Source organism: Petromyzon marinus, chromosome 10 (genome assembly GCF_048934315.1).
Source record: "Petromyzon marinus isolate PM22_M1 ecotype Great Lakes invasive population chromosome 10, UKy_Petmar_22M1.pri1.0, whole genome shotgun sequence".
Taxonomy (NCBI): Eukaryota; Metazoa; Chordata; class Hyperoartia; order Petromyzontiformes; family Petromyzontidae; genus Petromyzon; species Petromyzon marinus.
This window is the reverse complement of record NC_133676.1, coordinates 9,615,405-9,634,239: the sequence shown is the minus strand read 5'-3', so window position 1 is coordinate 9,634,239 and position 18,835 is coordinate 9,615,405. Positions and strand designations below refer to the sequence as shown.

At 43.1% G+C, this 18,835-nt stretch overlaps 1 protein-coding gene across 11 annotated transcripts in view; it reads left to right on the top strand.

Annotated features, from left to right (window-relative positions):
- The window catches only part of LOC116940948 (RNA-binding motif, single-stranded-interacting protein 1-like), a 290,259-nt gene that overhangs the window by 155,838 nt on the left and 115,586 nt on the right, over positions 1-18,835 (top strand). Inside the window, exon 1 of one of the 11 annotated variants that reach the window (XM_032951377.2) lies at positions 6,774-7,166. The exons of the other annotated variants lie outside the window; for them this stretch is intronic. Coding sequence (XP_032807268.1) covers positions 7,071-7,166 — 96 coding nt within the window. The 5' untranslated portion in view covers positions 6,774-7,070. Of the gene's footprint in view, positions 1-6,773; positions 7,167-18,835 lie in introns of those variants that run through there. 11 annotated transcript variants of the gene reach the window in all.

Genomic DNA, 18,835 nt, shown 5'->3' with positions numbered 1-18,835 from the left:
ATCAGCCAGATCATACAAGGTCTCCATGCCCTTTCTCCCTGCACCCCACTTGCTTGGGCGAGACGTCTGTTTCTTATCATAAGAAATGCCGCCGCAAACATTTAAAACTATGCCCTAACCAAATACTCTGGCTCTAAACTGCACATGTTTATGCTGGCAGCTCTGGGTGACCTAAAAAAAAAATCCTCGTTTCTTTTTTGGAATTGTGGTTAAATTATTCAGTATATTCATGAATTGTGTTGGAGGGATTTTTTTAACGGTAACATTTTTTTTCTCTCTCTCTCTCTTTCAATTGTACCGTCGCTATGAATGCAAAGCGCGAACACAAGCGCCTCGTGTGATTTGAGAGCGGCAACACCAGGGGCGTCAGTGGAAATCTTACGCGGTGCGTTTTCTGATATTGTATTTTCTGATCATTTGTCACTTCACCCGGTGGACGTGGATAAATTGGTATTCTCAGGTGACCCCCGCACGCACAATGCATTCTTCTCATTCAGAATCAAATTCTCTCTCACTGTGCTAAACCAAATGCGGTAGCGTTCCATTAAGTGATCAGTTCAAGGCAGCGCCGACAAATAATAACTAACAGCCAAGCTGTCTGGCCGTGTTGTATAATCTATGATACCACTCTGGTTTTGAACACCTGCAATTTAAGTTTGAAATCACGAAGCTGTCCCGTGTGCTTTCGTTCATTCGCGTAATTTCATCGTGCGAAAGGGGGATGAGTGGCTGGGGATGCATGGGGAGATAGGAGTCTTTTTATTTTGCTGTGACGTCAAACGCGACTGCAGTGGATTTTTAGGGTAAATCACATAAAAGGGGAATAAGGCATCGAGATTAAGTGACTTGCTGTGTATAATGACCTATGTAATAGCATAACTGTACTTGTCTCACTGATGGGAAAACCAGTGTGCAGTTGCACTTAGCAGGCAGCAGATACATTTGCTCGCCACAAAGACTGAAAGCGGTGCGTTTGACTTCAGGCGAAGGAAATTCACAACAGCTTCGCGAATTCGCCTGATGCTTACAATTGTGCAGGCGGAGGTACTCCCAGAGGTAAACATGATTCAATAAAGGTGTCTCTGTGTTTGAATACACAGGATGATTCTCTACATCAATAGCACATGTGCCCTTCACTTGCTTCGAGAACGCATGTCAAGAATTCCTCCTGGAATTCCAAACCATCATTAATAGGGCCCCGTATTTCCAGTGGCTTTTGAGAGACGATTGTAGGTTCATAATATTTAATTGATTGATTGATCGGTCATCACAACTATTGGAGCTGAAATTATACCGTAGAATTGTTAGGTCGTAGTTTGTCAGCTATAATAGTGTTTCGCATGCACTGGCCAAATAAATTGATGGCAGTAGTTAAAAAAAGGCATCGTGAATTGGAAAATTTTGGCCTTTTTCTGCTTCACAAATTTCAATTAGGCTTGTTGTGAACACTTTGGGGAATTCTGTCTCCAAGAGTACAGCAACCAATGTGAATTCCGAATTTGTGAAGTCGTTACGATGAAAACACATTATACAACATTTTAATGTGAAATTTTAACTTTTCCCATACCATTTAAGACAATGCTGTATTTTTACGCAAAGGTATTGCACCTTAGCATTACAGAAACATGTAAAATACATCATAGTTAAGCAGAACTGAGTCTGCACATATTTTTTTCTTTTTTTTCAAACGTGCTAACCAGTTCCCTTCAATAATTATTAATCCCCTTCTTCAATTCCTCTCACAATTTCCCTCCACTCTCCCTCCAGCTTCAACGGCCACAGCAAAAAACTCCCTTCTCTATTAATCTCTTATCAATCTCTGAATGACAGGAAGCCGCTCCTCTGATATGCTGCTCCCACAACAGTTTGGAATAGCCTTCCACCTGATGTTGAGTTTGCCGGATCCCTTCTCCGTGGTTTCAGATATAGACTAAAGACCCACCGTATATCTTCTCTATTACTCGAGATTGATTTTTGTAAAAATTATTTTACTCCAGTTGCTTTTGTATTTCATATCTGCTTGGTCCAAAACGAATTGCCGAATTCATGAGAGGACAAATGAAGCGGTGCATGTTCTGCTACACGTCGAAATGAACCAACACCTGAACGAATGACTGGACAAAGGAATGAGTTAGTGGGTGATTGGCATATAGTATAATTAATAATAAAAATGTGCATCTATATAGTGTCAAAATGCAACTGCATCTCAAGACACTGTACAGAAAGTAGGACATACACATCGTAGAGCACTTTCGGAAACAGATAGAATGTGTACATTTAACTGATAGATTACTCCACCATTTATTGGTTCGATGACTAGACTAATCGGATTACATTGAAATCGTTGGAAAAAATGTATCACCGCTATTGCCACGTGGGGTGTTGAATGGTAGGTGATGGGTAGGTTTTGGTGACGTAATCAGCTTTAGCACCTGTGCAACTTCTGGCGTGGTTCGTAGGGGTTTCCTGCCTTCAGTTGGAAGTAAATCGGAGTGCCCATAATTTTTAAAGAGACCCAATTAATCAATCATAAAAAGTAGTCGATTAAATGGTTTTGTTTATGAATAAACCTCATTGACTGATCATACACGTTCTAATGCACATCCATATATATGTTTATTATAGCGATCAGTCATTTTCTGAAGGGAAATATATTAAGCCGAGACTTGAACGGGGCCAGTGAGTCAACAACATGGATGGCCGGGGGGGGGGGGGAATTTTGGAATATAAAGGTAGCAGCAGCAGCGAAGGAGCGACCTTAGATTGAGCAGAGGCTGGGGAGGGTTTAGAACGAAGGCCTCGGTTACTGGAGCGGAGAGCATGTCAGCGGGGAGTAGAGTGATATGTGTGTGTACTGAGCCACATCAGATACACGTCAGAATCATATTTGTGTCTGCCTATACGTCTATATATAATGATATCTTGGTGTATATCTCTAGATATATGTGTTTGCATCAAATTGTTTCCTCGCCTCTCCCTCATTGTGCATTGCCCCGTCGCGATTGTGCATCATCAGGCGATACGAGTACGCGGTGTTTTGACACGGTATAAGGGGAAATGGCCTTGCGTTTCATTGTAATAATAAAGAAGGTGCTTATGCGCTGGGCCGGGCTACCTAAAGTGGCTGTTGCCCCGGAAGCGGCTGCAAAACTACAGAAATGAGCGTCTTCCTCCAGCGAGCCACTTTAATCCTGTGCCCGGGGGACCGGGCCAAGATGGAGAACCATAAGGCAGCCTGGGTAATTGGAAGGCAAGGCTGCACGGTACGTTCAAAAGGGGGGGCTGTGACCGTATTTAATTAGCTATTTCTGCTGTCAGACTACATGTTTTACAGCCTCCCAGAAGGAGCTTCAAACTAGAATATATTGTTTTACGTTATTATTTTCCCTCCTCAATCCAGCAGCCTCGTTACCCTACTATTTATATGCATTAGGAAGTCAAGGAACTTTCATTTCGAATTGTTAGGTCCACTAATACATTTTAGTTTTTCTGTTTAGACCATTTCAGAAAACAAATAGCCGTGTTACGACGTGCTTCCGACCGTATTTTTAATGTTTGGTTTAGATATATTGTAACACGCTGCTGCAGTTTAATACAATGCCACAAATCCACGTTTGCATGTTCCGTCATAAGCCGTAAATAATGCGTGTGTTGCATGCATGTCTGCACAGTGCAATGCAACCAATGGGGGTGCAGGTTTTATTTGAATTTTATTTTCGCGAAGACGTGGCAACAAATATTTTTTTTGTCACTGCAAAGATTCGCGTGTGCAACGCGTGCACGCGTTGCACACGCGTGCACGCACATGCGCTCATAGGTGAGTGTTTAAGCGAATGCTGAAAATTCGCTCTTAGTGCAAGTCCCAGCATAACAAAGCATCTCATCCATCAGTGCCAGTTCCCGGCAGGACCCATCCTTTCCAGACTCTTCCCGAGATAGCAGGGCCCTCATGTGACTGCCTTGCACAATCGTGCGGCACTTGTGACAATGTTTTATTATTATTGCAGGAGCATGGTCCCAGGTTCAATAGCTCCCTTTTTTTCTCTCTGTTCTCTGAGCCTGATTAGTGTCGGACTGTTGTGACAAATGTTTACCATTATCTCATGAACCGCAACATGAAAGCAGAAATTAGTATTCTTGGTCCCGGGAAAGATGTAAATGAAACAGTAAGTAAAATGTAAAAATATCTGCATTACCATCCTGCACATGCAATTGCTTTGCATGACATAAAACGCCATTAATAAATGGTGAGTTTCAATGCAAATCAGATGTGGAACGAATCGATGTGGAGTTTGCTAAATCGGTTGCCGTAGCATACGGCACAAATTCCACGCATTCCGTAATAGTAACCCTGCATTTATCCATATTTTGGTGTCAAGCATAATAAGAATGCTAATTTACAGCGCTTTGTCAATCCACAGCTAGATGAAGGCATCCCCATGCCTTGTGAGTCATGGGGAGCTGTCTTCACTGTACTTCACCATGCCGGTCTGTGTGTGTCGATGAAAGGGGTCGGAGCGGGGTGAGGATAGGAAGGGGGTTTGGGGTTAGGCAGAGTGGTGCAGTGGTAACACTCGTGCCTGACAGTAAGGAGGTCCCCAGTTTCGATTCCCTGACTCGGAATGTCTTTCTGTGGGGAGTTTTTTTTCGTATGTTCTGCCTCAGTTTTGAATGTGTTTTTCTTGAGGATCTTTGGCTTCTTCGCGAAGCTAAAAAGAAATAAAGCACGCAATGTACATCCCGATGATGAAAAATTTTGCCCGCAAATGACTCAATTGGGAATACACGGAGCAACATCGCCCCCCTCGCTGCGGAGACTTGGCAGGATCTTCTCAGCAAAAAAAGAGTTGAGAGTCAGCGAGGGCCTTTCCTGTGTACACAAGCGTGATAAATATAATCTGCACTGAAATGGGGTACACTGCAGAATTTAGAATTTAAATTGCACCTGTGAAATTTTGCAGATGTCAGTGAAAGCGTGTGTGTGTGTGTGCTGCGTAAACAACAATTAACTTCATATTCTTGAACGCTCCGCGTATACTGAGGATGTAGAATATGAAAAGAAAAGTATTTGCTAATTGTTTCGGCGCAATTTAACATTGATTTACTTTTGGCTCAGTCGATAAAAGTCTAGACACATGACTCTCATTTACTTCACATATAATCTTTGTCTTTGTTGAGCTTATCTTTGCATGTATAAAATTAACTCGCCATAATGTACCGGTTTATGATATAGCAGTAAAAAAATGAAACTCTAGCATGAATATGGGTCATTTCCCTTGCTTAAACATTAGTTTATATATACATCAGGACGAAATGCGGTGTTTGCTAATGACAATGGCCATAATGGTTTTTTGTCCTTCAGAGGAGCGTGGTTTATAGATGAGGATCAGTCAAAAAGGGTTCATACAAGCAGGGTATTACATTTTAACACAGGCTTACGCTCGATTCTCTAGTTTTCAATGTAGAAACTTTTCAACTTCAATTCACTCATTCTTTTATGTAATCGCTCCATAAAAACAGATGTTCGGAAGAAGTAAAATTTTCAGTTGAATAATTAAGTATTCTATATTATTATGTATTCACAGTATACTACATAATACATTATGGCCATTTGTTAATCCACTGCTGGATGAAGACCTCTCCATGCTGTGTCAGTCACGGGGGAAATTCAACTTTTCTCCACCATGATGGTGAGTGCAGGTTGGTGAACAGATGCACAGGACTGGTTCGGCTAGAATCTCCCCTCAATGTTAGTCGTAGTTAATAGCACACTGCGTTAACCACTGTGCCACTACTCCCCCCTATCATAAATCTTTTGAGAAAAAATGACATTTCTAGTGTTGTCAGATTTAGCACATGCATTAGCGAATGATTAATCTTAGTGGTGCATTAAATTGTCACAATATAATTTATGCAGGATTTTTTAAGTATGGAATTTTTTTCACTCACTACATTTTCGCAGCTTTACTTTTACATGCCATATTTACATACCATCCAGCAACTGACGTGGGCTGCGGCTTATAATTTATCCTAATGAGGAAATTGCTGTTACTGGCACTTATTAAAAAATTCCATTATGTGCAAAAGCTAACAACACTCAGCCAGGGTTTTGCCAGAACCGTCGAAGAGTACAGCATCAATTGATCCAGCTGACTTGTCCTAGTCCTCCCCTCTCCGACTGCATGTGTCCCTGCTGCAGATGAACAGGCAGCTCCAGAAGCCACAGAAGCGATCATATCCACCCCTTGTCGAAACTCTGTGCCAGTGTCAACTCGAGGGCACCACGCAATATGCGGCCCCTTTTGGAAACGTGAACTCTTTGACCTTTGAGCCAAAGGGAAGAGAGGAAAAAAAATCGAGTTTTATGCTTAAAAAACAACAACTTTATTTTATGCACAGAGCAAGCATAAGTTCTATATTGCTGTACTCCATTCCACTTAATTTTTTGAGTCTGCAGTGTATGAGTCGGGCTCCTTTAGGGGCATTAATTTAATTAGAGCAGTGCTCCTGACGGTTGTAGCTGAGCTCCTGTGGCTATTCGATAGCCGCTCAATCAGCAATCAATCAATCAGGCTTGTTAGTGGGTGCACAAGCTCGGTGTTTGACATTGGGCCATCTCCTTTTGCTTCACTCACAACGCGGGCATCAGCTGCACTTGCAGCCGGCGGGCTCGCTTCATTATAACTCGGTTGTAACGGAACAGCAGAGGGGGCACTGGGGATTGCACGCACACGCTGGCGTGCGCGCGTGCGCTGCGTTCACCGGAGTGGACGCTGCGAGGGGAGGGTTCGGAAATCGAGGAAGTTCCCGCTTAAGCTGCCGATCGCAGCCTATCCTCGTCTGCCCGCGCTCAAGCAGGCGTGGCAGCAGAGAGACCAAATTGGGCTAGAGCGAGCGAGCGAGCGCGCGCGCGCGTGAGTGAGAGACGACACAAGCCAGACAGATAGAACGCACGCGTACACGTGCGCGTGTGACAGCAGCCGACCACGCCGCTGTATTCCGCGAGCGACGAGCGAGCGTTTCCAGAGCTCCGGCGAGGCGATTAGTTCCCACAAGCGGGAAACCGCCAAATGTGTCCCGCCGACTTCATGGGAAAGCGCTTGGAGCAGCAACCGATGTTCCCCCAGTACACCGCCTACTACTACCCGTCGTGCCTCTCCGCCAAGGTGCAGTAAACGCAAGGCTGGCTCGTGCGTCTAGCAGAGTGGCTATCCTTAGGAGGAAAGTGATGGAATGTTTGGAGATGGACCAGCTGCTAGGTCGTTGGTCCCGGGGCTGCTGTTGCTGCTCCTGCAGCAGCCGCTGCTGCAAGATATTTTTTTGCTGACAGCTGTGCAGTGGTTTCTTACGTTGCAGGAAAGTCGTCCGGTGCATTAGAGCGAGCATTGTTAACTGATGATCTAACCCTTACAGGTACGTGAACTGTGTTGGCACGCTTGGGAACATTCGCCCCAAGTATGTCGTGTAATAATTACGTGCGCATCTGTCCGCCGTTGCGCTCTGCGTTGCCGCCCAGCATTGAGTTGGTGGCATCGCTACGGTCCGGTGGAAGAATTCCACGGGCTTAAAACCACGCGTAACTTAATTTGTCGGTCCTGCACTGATGTCGATTGGGAAGGGGAAGGCACATCAGTGTCAGTTTGATTTTAGGGGTGTCGGCTGCCTCCACGTGGAGATGGTCGGGGTGATGATGCTTATGCAGCAGTTGGGATCAATTGCAAAGGCTGCGGTCCCGGGGTGTCCTGCGTGAGAAACACTCTATGTGGCTCCTCAGCACAGGAGTCCTGGTTTGTAATTGTTTTGTTGGTCTTCGATGTTTTGTTGGTCTGATGACCTTTTGGGATTTAGTTTTCCAAGCTGTGTATATATTTTTTTCCATCAACCCCAAGCTGATATTGTACATGCAAAGCAAATGCCATCCATGCGCTATGATACATATTTATGTATAATGTATGATTGCGGTTAAACCAAGTTGATCATGGATTTTAAAATGTATACGCAAACATTGATATTTTTTGCATGGGGAAAAGACGTCATTTATATTATTATTGTATGGCATATGTATAAGAGCATTACTAAATGGCGATCATTCAATGTTAAAGAATAACAAGGTTGTATATACTGTGTTATTCCTTCCCAAGAATATTGACAAGTAAGTGACTCCTTGTTAAAACATTGTCAAGTCTATATTCTTGGTTCTTTCGGTAAAGTCACGTAGAAGAAGCAAGAATATGAATCCCTGCAGTCACGAAAGCTTGAAATCAAAATTGTCAAGTCTGTCTTCACATGCTGGATAAGCTCGGTCGTATTGTTATAGTTAACATTTGTATTTGCTATCAGCACATATTTTATTACAATTGTTATAAGCGAGATATTTCATTCAAGACATTCGTTGAATATTAGACAGGCAAAAACATTATTCGCAGCGCGATATACTCTCACAAAACAATGTTTGAGCTGGCCGTCATATATGTGTACAGTATATATATGCAGTGTATAAAACACGTAATAACACCTGCACACGCAAAGTATTCAAGAAATGACGACCACCACAAATTTCGCTGCTCGTTCCTGGCGAGTTGGCGGTGGCTGACGGCGCACAGGTAATCCCGCGCTGCTCGCTAACAGGCGGACAGACGAACAGAATGCAATGCGCGGAGCTCGAACTTGTCAACGAAAAGAAGCGGGGGAATTGTACTCTGCACTTTGTAACGCAAGCAAAAGAAACCACGGTTCGGCTGTTTGTCACGCTAATGCACAACAAGCGCCCAGTATCTGGAGCTGTTCCGCTTGGATGTGTCTGTCGAGCATTCCTCGGCTGAAAGGCGAGCCCAGAGTTATGTCCGCAATTCATAACACGGAGTTTGTAGCTTGATATATGACGGTTGCTAGCCAGCGGGGTGAGTTGGGGATGTGGTGGAGGGGGGAGACTTGAGTATTTTGCCGCTAGTTCCTGCCGCCTCGGCGGTTGAAAAGCACCGCCGTGGTTTGGTTCAGCTCCACTTGTGGCATCGGCGGGCATGAAGGAATTGGCTTTATGTTACATTTAAAAGAGCAAAGAGATAATCAATTTTTTGTGCATTAACGGTCCATTTAAAATGCATATATTGCACTTAATATATAATCAAGTGTATGCATTTTATATGAATTGAGTCTTAGTGTGTTTGTGTGTAGCATGGGGAGTGGTGGTGAAGTGATCAGCTCGCCGTGCTGTGAAACAAGTGGCTTGAGATCCATTACTGGCCATGACTAACATCGTCGTCAGCATCATCGTGTCCTGGGCTTCTTGTAGGTTGACCCAGCCTTAAATGAGTATTCGATGTGGTGTGTGAACATTAACACTGGGGGAGACACACATGGCCAGGAGTGATATGTTGGCCACACCACCCCATCATATTTCATGCCGGCTTTGATAGCTACTCGCTAACAGCACTTGCCCCAGCAGTCTATACGGCCATATGGGGCAGCGGGCAGGGGGGGGGGGTCAGTTCAGTGAATGTGTGCATGAACCTGGCAACCCAGGTCTAATTCCTGGCCTTAATGCACATCATCCTTGGCAAATAGTATTTGAACTTGACCTGGACCTTCCTTAGATCAATTCGGCCTAAAATGAGTATCTTACGCGGTGTGGTGATGGCAACAACACACCCTCATTTGCCGTCCAAACCTTAATAGAGGCTTACTAATAGCACTGGCCTCTCGGGTATGCAAAAACAAATTAGAAATTCAATTTGCATGTGCACTCAAATACCATATCATGCTTTGTTAGTCTTCAAATGTGATTCTTTCAACTAAAGAGGATCGTGCGTGTGCGTATAGTTGGCTTCAACAATAAACATGTATTGGTTTGAAAATTGCCCTTCCTCTCCAACTACAATAATTAATACATATACTTTTGAGCCCTTTGTCAAATCATCGCCTGATGAAGCCCCCCCCCCCCCCCGACGCTATGTTGGTAATGGGGGTTGTTTGATCATTTCGGGTTGATAAACGGGAGGCCCGCATTCAGACACCACCTCCCACTGATGTGAGCCACGGCCAGTTATTGAATTCAGGTAACTGAGTACAACACCAACATTTATTTATATGTAATATATGTAATATAATGTACAGCAAAAACTTGTATCACAGCATACAAACTAACCCAAGTGGAATTACCCCAAGGAGAGCACATCAACGCCATTACACAAAGTCATTAGGTTGCACGAATTAACTGATTAGGCAGAGTGAAACCTTCAGCTCTCCAAACATTCTTTCGCTTTAGTTAATGTTCCAAGTGTTCCGTTTAGGCAATTATTTTATATTCTCACAGGCCGCTTTCTCCCGCTTTCGGGAACATCTGACCATTTATCTAACATTTATCTAACATCGCTAATCTTGCCGTCACCGGCGCGGCACAGAAATGCAATCTAAGTGCCCTCTGCCCACTTTCTGGGAACCGTGCGTACTGTCGCAGCCGTGGATACTTTGGGGTTGCGGTTCGGGGTCTCTGGCACACACACGCCTGCTAATCTGCTGGCTAATCTGCGTGTTATGTTAGCAATGTGGTTTGAGGATCAAAGCGGATTAGGAGATAGACGGGTGTCACTGTGATAAGGTCTCGTTTACATACCAGAGATCATCACCTCCTTAATTACTCCAGAAATTAAAAAAGCCCCTCCGTTGTTTCCGTGACATACTGTAGTTGTGTCATTGCTATGTACGTGGTGTATACGTTGAACCTCTTTCGCACCGTACGTAGCCAAACGAAAACACAGAAAACAGCTAAAAAAGAATCAGTTTTCAATCTAGAAATTAGTTTTTAATCTGCTAGGAGGTGCGGGGTGAACATCACCACGTTACGCCCCTCTCCTCCGGAGCTGGCTGAGATGAGAGCACGTTAACACGGTTGCTTTTCATCAACACCACGCTCGTAAGTGACAATACAAATAAGGAATAAACTGCGGGAACGCCAGGCATTATGCCATTCTGTCACCGTAATGGAGCAGTAGGAGTTAAATTAAAATATCACTTTGTGTGTATTTAAATATTGCTGCTAGAAAACGTAATTACCTGCTTTCATGCTGACGTTAATGCATTATATTGTCAGTGGTAGTGTACTGCCAGCAGAGGCAAATTTTTTCGCCTTTATAACTGTTTTCTACAAAATAGGCACATCGTGTATATAATATTAATTGGTTTAAAAAGGTTGGGAGCAGTGCCTTCGGCATACGTGGATTGCGGAAACTTATTGTTCATTTTGAGATTTTTTTTATTTTTTAGCTCCCCAAGCATACTATTCGACAGTTCTGGGAGATGAAACATTGTATTTCTTCATTTATGGCATCAAGTTAATGAGGTTGTCCTCTGATATTGTAACGTGAAAGAGAGCCGTGAGCTAAAATTTTTATTACAGATTGCAGTTATAACCTGACGTATTGTAGTCATGCCCTAGCTTGTTTCAGTAATAAAAATTCGACAGCATGCAACTTGCTTTGGTTGGGTTATGGCCAACTTTAAATTATACATGGATTTTTTTTTTTACTGAAATGAAACTGCATTGTGCTTTGCTTTAAAATAGAAATGAAACGGCATTGTGCTCTAACATATTTCTTATAGCAATGGAATACGTTATACGTTTTAAGTATTGTACAGCATGATGCAACATTTTTCAGTGCCGCAATTGCCGTCACATTATTGTGTACATCCATTTCTCAGAGAAAAAAAACAATTCTATGAAACGCACCAATGTGTACCTCAAATGAAAAACCACACCGAGAGCTCAAAATAATGTGTCTGTTTAATTAAACACAGTTCCCAGGCGTGGCACACCTCTGTGTTTGTGACTTACAGCAAAAGCACAATGGCAAAATACTGCCCGCTGTAATCATTCTCCGGCCACATTTCAGATATTCACCAGGATACTCCTGAAACCGTCCACTGGCTCATCCACTCACCATCTCGACACGAGCATAGCAACATTGCTGATCAATTCCCCGCCACACGAAGCATATTTGGCCTCTGCGATCGCGGCGAATGCACTCCGAGCATTGATGGATGAGCCGCGGGAATTGGCGATATAATTTGATCTTACGATGTACAGTGCCGTTTCTACGGCAGTGACGTGGCAAGCCCCGTGGCGCAGATGTCATTTGAGCTCATCCCTGCTCACTGCCTGAAACGTTGCTCGAACGCAATGATGGCTCCGGCTCTGTTTTTTTTGTTTGGCCTTCGAGTGCAGCGTGTGGTGCACGCAAACCCACCGCCACACGCCTGCGCCCGGTCATACACGTGGCTTGCGTTGAGTCTTGCAATAAGTTGGTGTCTGGCTGATATTACAGGGCAGTTGCGCACCCTCACGCGCGCCCCGATATTGATGGCTCCCTTGGATGCTGAGCCAGCTCCGGGGCTGGCGGGGTTTAATTACACGAGAGCCGGGGAAACGCAGGGCTTTTCCCCGTGCCGCTCAGTGCGCGTAATGAAGCTGGCCATTTGAGCCGCCTCTGTCGGATATGTGAATAGGGGTGGGGGGGGTGTGTGGGGTGGGTGGGTGCGGCATGTGCGGCTGTATTAATGGCAAGGGGCCGGACCGGAGCTGTGTGGAATTTCTGTTTTTTTCGAAGCGCAGAGTTGATTTTTTTTCTTGTTCTGTACACCGTGTTCTTGCATTGTTGTGTACACGTTCACATTTTAAAGCAAAATGCTGACATTAAGAGACGCTTGGTTCCTTATGGGTGTGTGTGTGTATATACACGTGCATTAAGTCGATATCGGCCACACACTCTTGACAAGCTCTGCCGAATGGTGCAAATCGAGCAGCCCAATAGTTGTAACCATTTATATTGGGGGTTTTATTGTTGTTGTTAAGTGCACAAACAGCTGGACCAAGCGGCCAGTCTTGAGCTGTGGGAATAGAATACATATTCTGGCAGACACTCAGCGGGCAGTTAAACTCATTTGTTCATTTGTGCCAGGGTTATCTCTCTCTCCAGAACAGCCACAAGGTTACGTACCCAGTGCGGTATCCTCGTCTCCTCGAACACTGTCTGCCTATTGATCCATAAAGCGTCCACAGCTGTTTCCCTGAAATGAGCGGGCTCTGGGTACACCAAATGCGATCTAAAACTTTATTTAAATGCTATCGTTGCCTTTGTTGTTAAGGTCACCGAGCGCACTTGACTTGACTTTGCGGCTGGCTCTGATTATTATTTTTGTCCAAAACGCCATGGAAGAATACGGTGTTTCTTACCTTAAGCTTGGATGTAAAGTTGAAATTTCGTGTTTATCACTCAATAATAATAATTTATCGCCCTTTGTCAATCAACTGCTGGATGAAGGCCTCCACATATCATGTTGGTTGTGGTGGTTCTTTGACCCTACTTCACTGTACTATTTAGTGCGTATTAGTGAATGGAGGTCCACAACCGGTTCAGATATCAATCACCACTGATATTCGTCTTGGCTCGGAGTCAAACTTAAGTCACTGGGTTTATAGAACAGTGCGCTAAGCATTGCACCACCACTCCTCCATAACGGTGGTGAGATGTTAACTTCCTACCCTGGTATACAGGAGATCGTGGGTTTGATGCCGACCCTGATGCCTGTATATTTGGAGTGTGCATGTCTCCCTCCCCGTGGTCGTTAAAGTGTGAAAATGTCAAAGCATAGATACCATTTCAATGTGCTAAAATATTCATTTAATTAAAATTGAATTACAATATTTCAGCATTACTTTTTTCACCTTTTCCCAAAGTGATTTAACCTCACCCACAGTTGCTATAAATGATTTCAAAGCCAGTGCAAATTGTTGTCGTGAAGATTGGAGAATAGTTTATGCAGAGAATTCTCCTTCAGGTTTTTTGATTACCATCAGCTATGATCGATCCACTGCTGGATGAAGGCCTCACTGTCTCGAATCATTCTGTGATGCAATAATCCACCAAGCGTTGTTTCTTAAAAAGGCGTCTTCTCTCGGCAGGTGAGGGAAGAGGACGTTGCAGCCGGGCTAATTTTATTGGTATATTTGGCTGGAATACCAGCACATGATGGCCTCCGCTTGAACAGAGTGTCATGCCTCTACGGAATCCGAGTGGACGGTCTAATGTCCTCGCAGAGGACGGTAGGTTTATTGACAATCCTCCCGTAACACATTATCAACGGGGCCAAACCAGAGGCTCAAATTGGTCAATGCTGATATCAAACACAAGCAAGTGTCTATTAGACCACTGAGCCGAATCGTAGTGATTTGCCAGCAAACAAAAAAAACACTAATTGGAAGCACACAGAAAAGGGTGTTACCTGTGAACGTGCATGCAATTTGGCAGTGTGCAGTAGTGGAGCCGTAAAAGCAGAAACCGAGCACGTACCCTGGACAGGATTGGGTCACGCTGACAGGAATGTTTTTTTGCTGAAAATACGAACAGTGTAGTCATGCTATTGGCCTCACAGGGGCCGTTGTGGGATGGGACCCAGCTGGTAGAAAAGGCTCTGATGAGCTAGGCAGTCTGGCTGATACTAAATTTTATATGCATAGTCGGAGCCAAAGGATGAAAAAAAATGATTACGTTATTTGAGAATTTGTTTATGAAAAAGAAGGTCACAAGCAAACCTCACGACATTGTAGAGACGTTGCTAAGACGCGACTTCAAGATTTATGGAGGTGCACTACGATTTGTTAGATTAGTTCGGATCGAGATTCTGCCTGAAATGTGCAGGAAATCAAAATAATGTATAAGCAAAGTAAATAATGCCTGACTCAAACCTTGCTTTAATGAGGTGAAGTCTCATGCCTCTTTGATTCGATACAATTTTCACATTAAGTGGAGGTGAAATAATAGAACTTTATTTATATGAGTATTCATATTTAATTTACATGCACACATGGTTTTAGACACATAATGGGGGTTTACATATGGATGCACGAAAACATATACTGGCGTCGCAGCAGTGATATACTGCGCTAAGGATCTGATGATCTAAGCTCTATCCATTGGCCACGGCTAACATCATTCGTGGGTGATATCTGAACGAGCCCTGAGCCCGCGACCCCCACTTCTCTAACCTACGTTGATCACCATGAAGAAGTATGGTCAAATAACCCCTATAACCGGAAAAAGCGTGGGGAGACCTTCAGCGGTGGATTGACAGTTGGCTGAAATTATTTTACATCAATTGCTATGTGTAGCATCATGATACACATAATAATGTACAAGCAGAGGTTAAACCTTAAGTTCCAATGAGGTAAATGGGAAAAAAAAATAGACTGGCAAAAGAGTTTCAAAAATCAGCGAAACACGTGAACTAGAGATGGTAATTTTGTGTGGATTCCATTGCAGTGTGAAGAGGGAGACCCGGGGCAATTTTCAACAGATACGTAAAAAAAGTCCAGATGAAAATATAATCCATAATACAGGTTTTTCGTGTTTGATTGCGTCAACATATAAATGTGTCATTAAACCCGCCACCACCTGGCACAGCCAATTTAGTAAGGTTTGTCACGTAAACAGAACATGCCAATTTGTTACTAGTACCGGTGTGTTGGAGAGCAAAGCCACAACATTTACAACAAATCTGGCTATCGCCTGATGAAGCTAGTTGTAATTACTACGAAACGTCGTACTCAGATTTTAAATGTTGTGGCTTTGCTCTCCAACACACCGATGTGCTGTACTAGTAACGAATTGGCATGTTCTGTTTAAGTGACAACCCTTACTAAATTGTCTGTGTCAGGTGGTGGTGGGTTTAACGACACATTTATATATGTACGCGCTCTAACCCAAAACAAAACCTGTATTATGGATGATATTGGTCGCGAAAGCCTATGTGTTAAAATGATCATGTAAATATGCCCTCAGAATTGTTTGCAACTTAACGGCAAAAGAATGAGCACAAGCCTATGCTGTGATTGGTCTGTACTTGTAGGATATTTGGATTTTGGAAACTCCTCCTGGGAATTTTACTGTCGGTAAAAAAGGCTGGTAATTAGCAACAAACAATTTACTACCATTCAACTTGGCCATAAATGTGGTAATCAAGGGATTCGGTGACAAAAAAGCAGGATGCATGTAAACGGCAATAACTACACATGGGTTTTATGAGTCGAAGCTTGCTGGGTGAGTTTGTACAATTGTTCATAATACTCGTAGGAATAAAATGACCATTTAAAGTCCTTTCTCAACCCACTACTGGATGAACGCCATGTTCTTGTTTGACCATAATTTCAACATGCTGGTCAGAGTGCAAGGACGTAATTTTATAATATATATTGGGAGGGACACAATATTCAAATATGCTCAAAATGTCCCCCCCCCCCCGATATATTGCTATAAAATATATTTCTGTTTATTTTATTGTGGTTATAGTTGTACTTTATTAATCGCTAATCTCTGCCATTACATACAATGAAACATGAAAAGGTAAAAAAAGACAAAAACAGAGCAATGTAATACAATACACTATTAGACATTATTTGAAAAAAAAATCCATCCTATGTGTTAGTGATTTTTTTAAATATTTTAGGCAGGAAATTTGTTTTCAAATTTAGATTTTTTTTCTGGGGGGGGGGACCCCCATACCCCCTGGAAGATTTGGTCCCCCCCCCCAATGTTGACTCCATGGCTATGGCCTTGTCAGAGTGGGATGTCAAAGTGGAGGGAGTGTAGGCAGGAAGGACAGGTTCTCATGTTTAGCCGTAACTGGGAATCACACTCAAGGTCACTGAGCTCAAAGTGCGGTGTACTATCCGCTGTGGCGCCGCACTGCCCCCACAGCCATTAGCGGTGCAGTGTTTATTTGTGAATGTCAAAAAAATATCACGCTTAAGCCGAAACCAAAGCACTTCTAACACAGGTAGACGAATAAGACAATTGATGTGAGGAAGCTGGAGGGCTGAGATAATGCGCGTGAGTGAGAGCAGAGAATTAATGACATGCTGACGAAAGTACAAATGTTCATCAGTAAGACCTTCAATCAGCACATTGCTAGGCTGTGGCATAAAAGCCTAGGCCTTACCACTGCTTTTGCATAAATGATGCTCTGGGGTGCATATCGCTAGGAGACTAGAACCATAACTCAGCCACAGAGTAGACCTTTTAACCTTGTTTTCTCCTTAGGGACTCCATTTAAAATATTCTGCAACAGCCTGGGAAAATATTTAGGATGACTAACAGAGGATATAAGCCTAATTTGTGTTAAACAGAATGGTCTTTTTTCAACAGCCAACGAAACATATACACCTAACAAACCACATAATTTGCTTAATTGACTGATGTACACCCATAGAGAAGCCTAATGGAATTATCCGGTTAGTCTCATCGAGGAAAATACGACAAAAAAATATTTGGCCAGATGGGAATGTGAAATTGTAAGAAAATTACTTTTTTTCAATGCATTAATTTCTCAGACGTAATTTTTTTTATTATTTTTAAAAAGTACAAAAGCTGCCAGTTGTGAGTTTGATTTGAATAAACAGGGTGATAAACCGAAACATTGAGATCCTATTCATGAAAAGTAGGTCAGCACTCACACCAGTCAAGTGGGAGAGAAGATAGCGGTCCAACTTTACAATGCTGGGAATAAGCGAGAAATGGGAAGACATTGCATTTAGACAGGTAATGACATAAGCGAATTAATGATGACAATCACAATTCACCTCATAACTCATCCAACGTATAGCCATACATATATTTTCCCTATTAGTCGATAATAAAAAAAGAATGATAATAATGCATGACTTTTGTCAATCCACTAATGGATGAAGGTATTCCCATGCCTTCCGGTCATGTTTGACTATACTTTAGCAAGCCAGTCAGTACGGGTTGGTGAAGTGGGGGAAGGGGGGGTGTCCCAGGTTCGTCTTCAGATATCATTCGGTGGTACCGATGTCAGCCTTGGCCAGGAGCGAAGCTCAGGTCTGCCGATTTCATGGTGCAGTTCCCAAGTCGTTGCGGTGCAACTGGCGATATTTTTTTTGTTTCATGAAACTTTTAAAATCTAGGCGTAAAAGGACATCGCCACGCACACAATGTTACGCCCGAGGTTAACGGTGTAATTGTTTGATTGGTTCATATTGTGCGAAAGACAGGACTTTCAAATGAAGACGTGTATCCATATATATATCACACTTCTCAGGCCAAAGATGGGTGAAAGGAAGTCAATGTGAAGAATTATTGAAGAGATAAATGTGCACGCGATTGCAGGGAAGACGCCGAACATTACAATCCTCAAACTAATGAAAAATGCTGCTAAAATATTCCAAAGGGAGAGTCAATGCGAGTTAACACTCGGATAGGGATAGATAGACCAGATATATGTCCTGAGGCAAATTGTGGACAAATGTCTATAGAATTTCAGAAACCGGTAGTTCTAAATTTTATTGATTTAGATTTCGACCAGAGTCAGGCAGGGCCATATTTTATTACTCTTTCGTTCTTGGGGTAGTGGTGGACTGCATTGTGGCAATGATAGCAAACTCATCATTATTGAGCTTGTGTTTTTTTTTGTATTGCTGCTCAATTAACAAATAGGGATGCTTTAGGTTGCATAATCCAGTCGTGAATGTCTCGATAAGTTACACAACACAATGGGAATGGGGTTTTTTTTTATTCAGGAAAAACAAACACACTTTTTTTTGAACGGGATCCGGATCGGAAATGGCTGTAAAATCGGTGGAACTGCAAGTTGAAGCACGCATGCGCGTGAAGTCATTTCTGCTCATGGGGACATTATCCGCTTCATTTAATGGTCCACTAGCTTAAAAATACCTCATTAGTTACGTCAATAGTTTAGACGCCGAGCACAGTTAATACAGGGTATAGCTTTAAAACCTTCTTCTTCTTCTTCTCCTCAGAGAGAGAGA